General features: G+C 46.0%; 2 protein-coding genes and 1 long non-coding RNA gene across 4 annotated transcripts in view; 2 read left to right on the plus strand and 1 right to left on the minus strand.

The window, feature by feature from the left end:
- The window catches only part of LOC142001059 (uncharacterized), a 53,806-nt gene that overhangs the window by 38,425 nt on the left and 1,309 nt on the right, over window positions 1-14,072 (minus strand). The gene's annotated exons all lie outside the window — the stretch shown is intronic.
- LOC142000948 (actin-related protein T2-like) lies at window positions 1,745-2,881 on the plus strand. The gene has a single exon (XM_074975667.1). It carries the CDS (start codon window positions 1,745-1,747, stop codon window positions 2,879-2,881), a length of 1,137 nt encoding a protein of 378 aa, XP_074831768.1.
- LOC142025578 (actin, cytoplasmic-like) lies at window positions 8,543-9,676 on the plus strand. Of its 2 annotated transcripts, XM_075018048.1 has the most exons (2): window positions 8,543-8,677; window positions 8,807-9,676. In XM_075018048.1, exons 1-2 carry the CDS (start codon window positions 8,543-8,545, stop codon window positions 9,674-9,676), a joined length of 1,005 nt encoding a protein of 334 aa, XP_074874149.1. The 2 variants fall into 2 exon arrangements, with proteins under 2 accessions (XP_074874149.1, XP_074874148.1); XM_075018047.1 differs by having other exon boundaries at window positions 8,543-9,676.

Genomic DNA, 14,072 nt, shown 5'->3' on the forward strand with positions numbered 1-14,072 from the left:
GATGTTGTCCCATTTTTTATTTGCACTCACTCCCCACTGGTTGCCCGTCTGTATCCATCTATTGTCTCCTGTCTCCTAGTTAGATTGGAAATTTTCAGACAGGGACCTTCTTTTTGTTCTGTATTTGTACAGCACCCAGTGCGCATGGATCCTGAGTGACAGCTAAGGTGCCTAGGTGCAGTTGTAATGCAAATGAATGAACACTATTTAATTCATGTTTTATTTAGTCAATTGATACAAGAACAGGTGTCTTTTCGGCACATAAAAGGGCATCATTCTTTCCATTGTCATAACCCCTCGGGAATCAACAATAGGTGGACCATGGGCCAGATCTAGACAGCCACCCTAAAATATCTTTTTTAAATATTATTATCATTACTTTTTTAAATTATTATTTTCTCTGGAACCTGGACTTTGACTGTACCTTGACCAAGAAATGTGGGCCTTGACAAAAAGAATTGATTACTTCTGCTCTAGGTCATTTCAGATAGTTATTGACTGTCTGGCCTGAGTCCAAGATGTGGGTTTTGCTTGTTGGTAGGTGGACATTTAGACTGTGTCTACATGGCAAGACCCCCTTCCCTCTAGATGAGTCTCAGAGCCTATGTTTACAGCCTTGGCCCCACAACTATGTGGTGATGGGAGCTCAGGCTCCAACAACCTCCCTGTCTCTAAAGCCTGAGTTCCAAATGTCTGCACAGCTATTTTTCATGCTATAGGGTGAGCCCATGTCAGTGGAACCAGGCTCTGAGGCTTGCCTCTGTGGGGGTTTTTGATTGTTTTGTGGGGGGGAGGTGTTTGGTTTTTTTTTGTTTGTTTGTTTTGCTTTTTTGCAGTACAAATATACCCTTAGCACCTTCTCCCTCAGAACATAAAATCACATCAGATTTGCTGACCTTCCTGTTCTGTGGCCACTCAGTATACACTGCTCCACTCGCAACTGTGGCCAAGTTTGGATCGCTGTGCATCAGCACCCCAGACTGGGTAGCATGCGTTTCACTAGGGGGCACCAGAGCAGCAGCTGGAAGAGAGGAGGATTCCTTCATGGACAATGACTGTACTTTTCTGTAACATGTATAAAGTGACTGAACATAGCCAACATTCCGCTTCATCCCAGGATGACTAACTTCAGAACTCAACTCTCAAAAACTCAGCTGATTAGGTGAGTGGAATGGCTTTGGAGATGGTATCATCCCCAAGAGAGAGACACATGTTTTGTGTAGCATAAGCAGTTGGAAAAGGATTCAGCTCATTGAAAATGCACACCAATATATGTCTCAGTGTTAAAAATGCTCAGGGCCTTATAAAAGCAAATGATGTATTGCTCTCTCTGATTCAGCGCATTTCAACTCCTTTAGGATCTGTTTGCAAAAGGCTTTACACTTAAATTTCTTAATAATTTCTTGATACAAATAACTAGGTGAATTAGTACATTTAAAGAGCTGAACATATCTGCTTCAAATGCAGTGGCCACCAAACAATCCTTATCTAGCTCATCCATTGTTATGTGTGCAGGACTGAACACTGAAAATGTCTTGGTTGCCCTCACCTGTGTGGGGACAAAAATACTGAATCCTGGACAAAGTTAAGAGCACCATTCCTAGATTTTGGAGACTAGCAGAGGTTGTCATCTTTTAAAACTGAGAAGATATGGTTCAAAGATGCATCCTTAAACCTTCACAAATAAGTTTCCCAGAAGCAGCCTTTTCAGAAACTATTTAAGGTCCAGGGGGAAGCTGAAGTGATGTTGAATCCCCAAGCTTTAGATATGCCTGCTGTGATTTTTGACAATGGATCTGGACTGTGTAAAGCTGGTGTGTCAGGAGAAATTGGTCCAAGACATATCATTCCTACAGTTATTGGCCACCACACAACAAAGGTGCCACTCTTAGGAATGGCTCCGAAGATGTTCCATGTGGGAGAAGAAGCCCAGCACAAACGGGACATGTTGTCTTTGAAGCATCCCATTGAACGTGGTATGGTTATATCTTACGATGATATGGAGAAGATCTGGAAGCACATCTATGAGCATGAACTGGGACTGAAAGCCTTTGACAGGCCTGTGCTCATGACAGAGACCTCTTTGAACCCAGCAGAGGACCGCAAAAAACTGATTCAGTTGATGTTTGAATGGTTCAAGGTGCCTGCTTTCTACTTGTCTGTCCAAGCCATACTAACCCTGTATGCTTCAGCCCGCATCGCAGGACTGGTCATAGACAGCGGCTATGGTGTTACCCAGACAGTACCAGTCTACGAAGGGTACTACTTACCCCATGCTGTCTGCCGGCTGAATATTGCAGGCAGAGATATCACAGAGTTCCTCACAAAGCTCCTGGTGGAAAGGGGGCACCGCTTTGAGAGCCTTGCTGGGAGGAAGGATATCATAGAGGACATCAAGGAGAAGTTGTGTTACGTGGCTCCAGACCCACACGAAGTATTAGCCAGGAGGCCAGAGGAGGTCCTGAAAGAATATAAATTGCCTGATGGAAATCTTGTTAGTATTGGCAGCCCACTCTTTCAAGCACCAGAGATCCTCTTTGCATCAGGTAGCGCTGGTAATGATGCACCAGGCCTGCACAGGATGATCGCTCAGAGCGTTACCAAGTGCGATGCCACAATTCACAACATTCTCTATGGGAACATGGTGCTGTCGGGTGGTTCATCCCTCTTTCATGGGCTGGATGAGCGGATTTTTAAGGGACTAGAACATCAGGTCCCCAAAGGGGTTCCTATAAAGATCATAGCACCTACAGACAGGTGGTTTTCCACATGGATTGGGGCTTCTGTGATTACTTCCTTGTCCAGCTTCAAGCAAATGTGGATTACTGCAGCTGATTACAAGGATTTTGGACCAAACATTGTCCAAAGAAGATGCTTTTAAGAGGATTTAGGTAAATCTAGCCAGCATCCATTCAGAACACTGTCAGGTTCTTGCACTTGCTTGTTCAGATGAAGGAATAAATACTGTAGATAGAAGTTTGGCTTTTTCTAATTGTATATTTGATTTCAGAGGGGTAGAAATTGTAGATGGTGACCTCTTCTCCATTCAGCTCCATGGCCAGTGCAGCACTGTCCCCTTATCTTCAGGAATACAAAATAATCTGCTCAAGTTATGTTTACTGGTGTTAATTTTAATGCTGTTCAAGCAGGGAGAGGGGCTACAGCTGGGAACCTGAGGCACAAAGGGATTACAAGTAGCTTGCTGAAGACAAGGTGAAGTCTGAGACCAAGCCAGGAATTGAAACTCATTCTCCTGCCTCTCCATTCAGTGCCTGAACCCTGTGGCCAGCTGGTGTGTGTGTGAGAATCCCTTATGGCAAGGAAAGCTGAGCAAGATAGAACAATGGTTGTAAGAAACACAGAGTACTAGAAGGATCAGAGGAAGCTGAGATGACCCAGAAAGGGCCTGAGAGATCACACTGAAATGCCAAAGGGCCCAGTCATAACAGCTGCCACTCTGTGTCAGCCCAATGGTCTATCTAGCCCCGTACCTGCTTGTGACAGTGGCTAGTGCCAGAGTGTACAGAACAGGGCAATTCTGGAGTGAAACATCCTTTTCCCCACCTCCCATAAATGCTGTGTCAAACCCTCCCATTGGCAGAAGAGCACAGAGGGTGACATTGCGGCCTGCGCCTCTGGGAGACTAACTAGCATAGGCGAAGGCAGCTAGGAGTCACCTCAGCACCCTCCTGAGCACGCACTGCTCTGTGGACCAGAGGATTGTGTGCAACAGCTGCGTTCCCGATGTGCCAATTTGTGAGGGGGCCCCTCAGAGGTCAGCCTGACAGCGGCCTGCTCCAGGGGAATGCTCCATGCCCAGTACTTTTCACACCGAGGGCAAAACAGTGGATCAGGGGCAGACGTTCTGATGGGGGGGGCAGGGAAAAGGGGGCAGTTACACAGGGGCCGGTGGTAGTAGTGGCTGAAGCTCTGGGCCCTTTCGAATTGCTGCAGCAGTGCTGCTGGGCTGCTCCTTGAGGCTTGGGGGGTAGCGGCAGTGCTGTGGTCAGAGCAGCATTGAGGGATGACTGCCCTGGCTGCACCCCTTCCACTCTTGGCCTGTCCATTCCAGGAGTGTGGAGCTAAGCCCTGCTCCTACCTTGCCCCGGGGTTGTGGTGGCTGTTGGCCCTGCTGAGCAGGAGAAAGCATCTCCCTCCAGGTTTTTATGGATATGGTCATCATTTGTGGGCTTGACCCAAAACCTGTGGAAGTCAGTTAGAATAAATTAGTTTAGGCCTTTGCTTCAAGCCTGATGCCTGTCTGTCTGCCTGTCTTTTACATCTCAGAGATGCATGTGGGCAGCGGAGAAAGGGGCATGAGGGTATAATAAATATGTATAGTACAAAGCTTGTTCCAAACCAGCCTCTGTTCTGACATGTTAGACTCCTACCTGGAAGCCCTGAGGAGCTTGGAAGCTCATTTCTGATGGGTTCAAAAACTGGAAAGTCCAAAACTTCTGAAGCTTTTTTGATAACCTTGTAGCTAGGAAAAGGGACTGGGTAGCTCAGAGGGCCCACACTCTTGGTGACATTTCTAACAAATCATTGTTTACATCAACTTTAAGATGTCAACCTCTCTGCTAAGGCGAGGGACTATTGAGGTATGACTTTCTTTGACTAACCTAGACTGACAGACAGATTTTGGGTCTGCAATATGACTTGGCTGAGCTTGGTTTTTATAGTCGCCAAACTGGTTTGACATGCCTTAAAATTATTTTTCCACCCTGGCATGTGGAAATGGGTAGCAGACTAGCCACTGTGCAGCCTTCAAACAATGCATCCCCAGTATTAAAATGATGTCATGTCAGAAAACACACAGAGGTATTTATATCATCATGTGTTTATCTCATTGTTCTTTTCTAACGTTATCCATCAAAGGACCAAATAGAGACTTAAAATATGTATTCATTTGTACAAGCCGGCCACAGACACTTCCATACCAACAACCAGCACGGGCCCCAGCGCAAAATGGAAAGGTAGGCCCAGCTCAGCATCCCTAGAAGGGGGTGGTTTCAAGTGGAGTACCCCAAGGATTGCTTCTAGGACTGGTATTATTCAAAATCTTTATTAACGACCTTGATGAGGGGCTGAATTGCACCCTCAGCAAATTTGCAGATGACACTAAGCTAGGGGGACAGGTAGTTACTTTGGAGGGTAGGGATAGGGTCAAGATAGACCTAGACAAACTGGAGGATTGGGCCAAAATAAATCTGATGAGGTACAACAAGGACAAATACAGAGTCCTGCACTTGGGACGGAAGAATCTTAAGCACTATTACAGGCTGGAGACCGACTGGCTAAGTAGCAGTGCAGCAGAAAAGGAGCTGGGGAATTACAGTGGATGAGATGCTGATATGAGTCAACAGTGTGCCCTTGTAGCCAAGAAGGCTAATGGTATATTGGTGTGCATTAGGAGGAGCGTTTCCAGCAGATCTAGAAAAGTTATCATTCCCCTTTTTTTTCAGCACTTGTGAGGCCATATGTGGAGTATTGTGCCCAGTTCTGGTCCCCCCCCAGTATAGAAAGGCTGTGGATCTATTCAAGAGGGTCCCGCAGAGGGCAACTACAACGATTAGGGGGCTGGACCACATGAGGGATTTGGGCTTATTTAGTTTGCAGAAGAGAATAGTGAGAGGTGATTTGATAGCAGCCATCAACTTCATGAAAGGGAGTTCTAAAGAGGCTGAAGAGAGGTTGTTCTCAGTAGTGATGGATGCCAGAACAAGGAGCAATGGCCTCCAGTTACAGGGGGGAGGTGTAGGTTGGATATTAGACAAAACTATTTCACTATGAGGGTGGTGAAGCACTAGAATGCATCACCTAGAATGGTGGTGGAATCTCCATTTTTATGTCCCAGCTTGACAAAAGCCTGGCTGGGATGATTTAGTTAGGGTTGATCCTACTTTTGGCAGGGGGCAGGACTCAATGACTTCCTGCGGTCTCTTCCAGTCCTAGGATACTATGATTCTAAGGGGTGGAGCCAATGGCAGAAGGGGCAGGGCCTAGGGCAATCAGCTATTAGTGCCATTTGAATGGATGGTGGTGCTACCCTGCCACAGAGCCATGTGGGGTGGCATACCAGTGTTGCTGCAGCACTTCAAAGGGGCCCAGAACTTTGACTGCTACCCCTGCCAAAATATTAGCAGCAGTGGCCAGAGCTCTGTCCCCTTTGAAGTGCCTGGCTCCAAGGCAACTTCCCCCATTGCCACCCCCTACTGCAAATGTTCCAGACCTGGCTCTGAACTCATTTACACTGATTTTAAGTGGGCACAATTCTACTTACTTCAGTTGTCTTACTCCTGACTTACAGTGTACACCAGAGCAACTGAGACTGGCATTTATCCTGCTAGGTTTGTGAGAACCAAAGATTAATTACAGCGAGCTGCTCAGGAGTTTGGGTTGATCATCTGGGGCATCAAAGGTTCTGGACTCATTGCTTATTGAAATAATTGTGACTTGCTATCTTCATATACGTGTTACTAGAGGATTTATCCACTAACAATGCTTCATTTAAATCATTGCTCGGAGGCGGAACAGGGGATGAGTGGTTAGTATGTGTCTGCTCCAATGACTGAGGATTATCCCAGCCCCCTCTCTGACCTCAGCAGCTTGGGGCCAGGGGAGAATTGCCTCTCCATGGCAGTTGCAGCTCTAGCAGCCACAGCCAGGGAGGGATGCATGTTCCCTGACTGGGGCAAATCCAGGTTCATCTGCCCCCTGCACTCCTCACAAGGAGTGAGGAATGCAACAAACTGTGCACTTTCCCCTCGCTCCTTGACAAAGGGGAAGAGCCAGTGATGTTCCCATAGAAATTGGTGGGGAGAGAACTTCAGTGGCCCCTGCTCTCCTTAAAGAGGGGGTAGGAGGTCAAGCCTAGGGCAGTCCCAGGCAGAGAGGGGCACACCCCCTGCGAGTCCCATTCACCTGCCTGTTGATTCTGTCTCTTTTCTGTGTGGTTTTCTGAGAAGCAATTCCATTCCAGACACATCCCATTGTCCTGGCACAACTAAAATCCCAGCCTTCCTTCAAGTTATGATAAGAGAAAGCTGCAGACTCAGTTTGGTGGTCCTAGCTCCTGCCGTTTAGGAGGAGTTCTTGAACAAACAGATAGATGTAAAGACAGACAAACTCTCTCAAGTACACAGTAGATTAAAACACTTACACAAACACAAATTAAATAAAAATATTATCACCAAAGCTGAACTACTTAGAATGAAGCAATACAACTGCCAAATCAAGTGACCAGTAAGTCAGTCTTAGCAAGTCCACCTGACCCTTGATTCTTATGAGTTACGTATTTGCATGCTGTATCTTGTAGCACCTCCCTGTAAGGTTTTGGACAAGACATTGGAGCCCTGTAACTTGATCCAATCAGGTTTAAACTAGGTTAGCCTCAGCAAGAATCAATTTGGAAGAGCTGTGCTTCAGTCAACCATTTTAAAAATGTTTTGTGTTTTAAATACCACTGAGACATCAAACCCAACATACAACATACACACACACAGAGACATTTTTGAGGAACCTAGCATGGGCTTATCCTGATGAAAAGGTTTTGAGATGACCTTGCATCAGCTATATATGGAAAATTCAACATAAAAAATCCTATTAAAAAGAGCTGATTGGCTAGGCTCTTTTTCAACAACCAGCCACTCAACATGCAGCCAACTGTTAACAAAAAAAGTAAGTTTGAACAACTTATAGACCATGTCATCATTCTCACAAATGAGACAATTTATGGTAACCATTATAGTTTGGAATTGCCCATTTTTACAAACAAGAACATGTACAGTAATTTTTCTATTTAACAACTGGGCTGTGAGTCAAACACTTTATCTTCTGGAACCCTCATCTTGAGAAATTATTTTAAAAACTATCAAGATGGAACCCACATAAACAGTACAATGTTTAAAATTCATATAAAGGCTGTAGTATACCCATATGGGCCAATTCTCTAGCCTATTTTAGACTCTAGTTCCAGAGAACTCAAGCAACTGTCCACAGGTATCTGTCCACAGGTTTCTTTACTTGATGGAGTTATTTATGGGATTCAGAACACGTGATGAAGTCATCACAAGATGTTTCCATTATCTAGAAGCTGGAGTGGCAGGAGAAGACCAAATCTAATGTTAATTAGGTATCAACACCTGAGTTAATTAGGTATTAAAACAAACAAGAAGCCAATGCAAGCACTAGACCCCCAACCCCACTGTACATGATAGTTGGAGACTAGGAGTTGTCACTCTGTTATAGTTCAGCCAGGAAATGAAAATGACTCAGTCATAGAGAACACAGCAAAATTTTTCATGCTGGTGGCCTTCAGGGAGTTCTCCAAGGCCTTTTGCATGGGAACAGTATTCACTGGGTGGCCATAATGAGCTGTGAGCTCAGGGGGACTCAGAGGAATGTCGCATTTGTGACTCTCAAGAATCTAGAACGCTTAGCTAGTCTATGTCTGTCCCCTACACCACTCGCCTGCCTCTGAGCAGAAGCACAGGGCCAGACAGAGAGAGCTGCCTGGAGACTGCTTCTGTCTTGCTAGAGAATGGCTGAATCCGAAACCTTAGAGCTCTCTGCAGTGATTTTTGACAATGGATCTGGGCTGTGCAAAGCTGGTCTGTCAGGAGAACAGGCACCCAGGTCAGTCATTGCTACACTTGTAGGCTACCCCAAATCCAAAGCGATCATGTTTGGAGCTGGTCATCGGGAGTATTATGTCGGAGAAGAAGCTCAGTCCAAGAGGGGAATCCTGTCTTTTAAGTATCCAATGGAGCATGGCATAGTCACCTCATGGGAGGACATGGAGAAGATCTGGTGGCATTTATTTAAACACGAACTCAAGATGAAGCCAAGTGAAAGGCCAGTGTTACTGACGGAGGCACCACTGAACACACGGTCAAACCGAGAAAAAATGGCTGAGATCATGTTCGAAGGTTTCCAGGTGCCAGCCCTCTTTGTGGCTCTGCAGGCTCTGATGGCCCTTTACGCATCAGCCCGAACGACTGGGTTAGTGCTGGACAGCGGAGATGGCGTTTCCATGACAGTCCCAGTCTACAAAGGCCACTGCTTGTTACATGGTGTTTCCAGGCTGGATTTTGCAGGCAGAGATATTACTACATACCTTGCTCAGCTGCTCTTGGAGACTGGACAGTCCTTTGTGAGCACAGCAGAGAAGGAAATTGTGAAGGACATCAAAGAGAAGCTATGCTATGTGGCTCTAGAGCCCAACCAAAAAAATCAGGAAAAGTCCAAAAAGCTTGCTCGGGAGTATGTTCTCCCAGATGGCAATATCATCAAGATTACTGACCAGCTCTTCAGAGCTCCTGAAGCCCTTTTTGTGCCAGTTCATGCTGGCATGGAAGCACCAGGCATTGGCAAAATGATCCTTCAAAGTGTTATGACATGTGATGGAAATATCCACCCTGATCTCATGAAGAATGTGGTATTGTCTGGGGGGTCAACTCTTTTCCATGGACTTCAGGAGAGACTTCAGAAGGAGCTGCAAATGCAGACCACCAACACAATCTCTGTAAAGATCACAGCGCCCCGAAATAGGATGTACTCTGTGTGGATTGGGGCATCCATCCTCACCAGCTTATCATCCTTTAGGGACATGTGGGTCACGAGGCAAGACTACAAAGAAACTGGACCATCTGTGCTTCAGAGAAAATGCTTCTGAGAAGACCAGCCATCCAGAAAATCACAGCACCAACCTGAACAGCTGGAAAGCAGCTAATAAATCATCACAAAAATAATTGATTTGTAGTAAGTGATTTTATGGCTTTGGTAAAGAAAGAACCCTTGTTCTGTGCACTTTTGCTATCCAGCATGCTGGTTTTAACTCTATAAGGCTACGTCTACACGTGAAGCCTACATCGAAATAGCTTATTTCGATGAATAACGTCTACACATCCTCCAGGGCTGGCAACGTCGATGTTCAACTTCGATGTTGTGTGGCACCACATCGAAATAGGCGCTGCGAGGGAACGTCTACATGCCAAAGTAACACACATCGAAATAAGGGTGCCAGGCACAGCTGCAGACAGGGTCACAGGGCGGACTCAACAGCAAGCCGCTCCCTTAAAGGACCCCTCCCAGACACAGTTGCACTAAACAACACAAAATACACAGAGCTGACAACTGGTTGCAGACCCTGTGCCTGCAGCATGGATCCCCAGCTGCCGCAGCAGCAGCCAGAAGCCCTGGGCTAAGGGCTGCTGCCCACGGTGACCATAGAGCCCCGCAGGGGCTCGAGAGAGAGCGTCTCTCAACACCTCAGCTGATGGTCGCCATGGCGGACCCCGCTATTTCGAAGTTGCGGGACGCGCAATGACTACACGGTCCCTACTTCGACGTTGAACGTCGAAGTAGGGCGCTATTCCTATCCCCTCATGGGGTTAGCGACTTCGACGTCTTGCCGCCTAACGTCGAAGTTAACTTCGAAATAGCGCCCGGCACGTGTAGCCGTGACGGGCGCTATTTTGAAGTTAGTGCCTCTACTTCGAAGTAGCGTGCACGTGTAGACACGGCTTAAGTGTGTTTAACCATACTGGAACTGCAAATAGTTTATCAGACTTTTAATGTCCAGTGAACAAGTCACCTCTAGCATATGTCTGGGAGGGCTGGCTCACAGCCCTTCACTGTAAGCTACCAAAAGTTAGAAAGAAACTGCTGATGGAAAACTAGAGGGCTCTGGTGTGCTGCTGACCCTTTGCTTTAGCACAGGATATCTCCCATGGCAGCCAGGGTGAGCCTGGAAGAAACACAGAAAGAGCTGAGGTGTTATGTTTGTTTTTCTGTGTGAGATTAAAAGAAGTTGGTCGAGCAGTTAAAGGAAGGACCTGGGAATTAATGTCCTTATGTTCTATTCTAAGTGATGCCATTGATTAGCCACACAACACAAGGTTAATCATGCTGCCCCCGTGTCTCAGTTGACCTCGCTATGGTTAACTGTCTATTCATGTAACTGCCTCCAGCACAAAGATGATGTGATGCTTAATCTCAGGTCCTTGGGTGAAAGGCGTAGATTTCCAGTTTGGCTGTTGAGTGCTTTTTTGTTTTTTGTTGTTTTTCTTTTTTTTTTTACATGAGCCCCGCACCCTGACTCGTTTGGCAGAGTCAGGATCTTGGATGTAGTTCAGATAGCCACACTATTAGGTGCCTGTCTAAACAGAAAGACCATTATGTAGGGCCTACCTCCATACTCATGCCCTACTTCCAACTGCTAACAGCCCATAATAACTAATGCAGCAGAACCTCAGCTGGTATGAGTTGTTGTAGCTATAGCTAAAGGTGACTGTCGGAAGTAGGCTTCGGTGTTAGCAGTTGTCTCCCCTGCCCCAGCAGACCTGCTTTCCTAATCTGGACAAGGATCTTGTGGAGACTTAGTTAAACAGAAAGTAAGGCTTTTCTGATCACCTCACAGTGACCTGACTTTGCACAAGCTATGAATCTGTGGCTCAGTTATTTCTCTATGAGCTCTAACTCTAGCCTCTCTCTTCAGTGGTTGCTATTTTCACCACCTTGAACAGTTGACCAGAACTCAATAAATTCATGGAGGTTAGGTCCATCAATGGTTATGAGCCAGGATGGGTAGGAATGGTGTCCCTAGCCTCTGTTTGTCGGAGGCTGGAAATGGATGACAGGAAAAGATCACTTGATGATTTCCTATTCTGCTCATTCCCTCTGGGGCACCTGGCATTGACTCATTTCAGAAGACATGATACCAGGCTAGCTGGACCTTTGGTCTGACCCAATATGGCTGTTCTTATGTTCTTATAACCCCAGGCCTGGGATGAGACCTACCTAAATGCATTTTCACCTGTGAACGCAGCTAAACCATGCCTGGACCTAAGGCAAGGTCAGCAAGGTGGTTACCTTGGGTCCCGCATCTTCATGGCCCCAACCTGGGCCCTGCTGTCTGTGTTCCATCTTGGTCCCCATCCCCACCTGGGCCCCATTGTGAGCATGCCACCTCGGGCCTCGCAAACTCTTTGGCCAGGCCTGAGGTAAAGGATTGAACCAAAAAACTCCTGAGGTAAAAGCATAGTGGTTTACCTCACAGCATCAACTAACCCTGCAGAGCTGAAGCTGTTGAGCTATACGTTACCCCCATTCAGTTCATGTACATACTCAGAGTGCTTATAGAGCTGTTATGAAATCTGATTCAACGATCCTAAATCTTTGTTCTATTACAGTATGTTACCTTTTAGCAGCCTACTGGAAATGTGTAAACAAATGAGGTACAACTGTAGACAGTTTAAATATTTTACAGCTCACTGACTTCCATATGAGAAGGGATTTACAGTAACTTAAGTGTTCAGACTCCTGCTCCAATAATCCAATGCAGATAAAATGCAAACGCCTCTCACTGGAAAGCAGGGGACATCTGACACAATGGAGCACCTCACGGTTGTTGTTGGCATGGGAAAAAACAAAAGGCAAAGAACAGAGAACCATTTCCCCTGACAACCTAGAGCCAAAAACCCAATCACATTCCAATAGCGGAGCAAGCAAAGTGCCCACAGACAACTAGGCATTTTTTTAATAAGGTTTCTCACCTGATGGGCCAGAGTCCTAGCTGGAGTAAACCAATGGAAGTTGAGTGGGAAAGATGGCAGTTGAGATCACCTGAGAATCTGGCCCATAATATCTAGCCCCTTTTACGTGAGGCTCTGAAGCCCTTATTAAAATCACATGATTTCCATCCTATGAAGTGGGCCTTGCTGATCCCATTTTACTGATGAGAAGCGACGTGTTCACACAGCAAAACTGTAGCAGAGCTACATATGGGACCCAGAAGTGTAGACTCCTAACTGGTTTCTTTAACTGCTGGCCTATACCAATCTTCAGTGGGGCCAAGTTTCCTCTCTGTAGTGCTCCCCTGGAATCCCTGACCTACTCTATTTTGTTTTCATTTTAAGAATGCCTTGGGTCTTTTTCCTTCTTAAATGTTTTGAAGTGGCACTTTCATCCTAGTCCAGGGTCTGCAACTGTGGCTCCATGACCCCCCTACCTTAATCCAGTCTGGCCTGTGCTGTACCTCCCCTTCTGGATACCTACAGAATGTCATTAATGAAAGCTCTTAATCTTCCCAGCATTGAGAGAGGAAGCGTGGTGTTTTGGTTTAGCCCTGCACTGGGAGTCAGGAGATCTGGTTGTAATTCCTGGCTCTGCCACATCTGCCTGGTTCAATCATTCCGAAGCATGAGGTGTGGAAAAAACAAATAAGGAAAAGTTACTGATTTGTTCTCATCACATAAGAACTAAGGGTCATCAGATGAAATTAATGGGTAGCAGGTTTAAAACTAGCAAAAGGAAGCTTTTTTTCACACAGTGCATGGTAGGCCTGTGGAACTCCCTGCCAGAGGATGTTGTGAAGACCAGGACTTTAACAGGGTTCAAAACAGAACTAGAAAATTCATAGAGCTTAGGTCCCTCAATGGCTGCTAGTCCAGCTGAGTAGGAATGGTGTCCCTCACCTGTGTTTGTCAGAAGCTGGAAATGGATGACAGGAAACGGATCATTCAGTGATTACCTATCGCAGAGGTAGCCATGTTAGTCTGTATCTTCGAGAACAACAAGAAGTCCTGTGGCACCTTATACACCTTATAAACTCACAGATATTTTGGAGCATAAGCATTCATGGGCAAAGACCTGCTTCATCAGATACAGCGGGTCTTTGCCCACGAAAGCTTATGCTCCAAAATTTCTATTAATCTATAAGGTGCCACAGGACTTCTTGTTGTTCTCGGTGATTACCTGTTCTGTTCACTCCTTCTGGGGCACTTGGCATTGCTCACTGTCAGGGGATAGGATACTGGGCTGGATGAACCTTTGGTCTGACCCAGGATGGCTGTTCTTATGTTCTTAACTTGAGCAACCTACTTAATCTCTTTCTGCCTCAGTTCCCCACTGTTAAATTGGAGATCATAACATTTTCTTTCTCTCGCTTTTCCAGTTTAGCTTGTAAACCCTTCAGTGCAGGGGCTGTTTCTTATTAAGACTAGCCCCTAGCACAATGAAGTCCTGATTTCGGTTGGGGCTGGTATGTTCAGCCATAATAAATCTTTCTC

This window comes from Carettochelys insculpta, chromosome 23 (genome assembly GCF_033958435.1).
Source record: "Carettochelys insculpta isolate YL-2023 chromosome 23, ASM3395843v1, whole genome shotgun sequence".
NCBI lineage: Eukaryota > Metazoa > Chordata > Testudines > Carettochelyidae > Carettochelys > Carettochelys insculpta.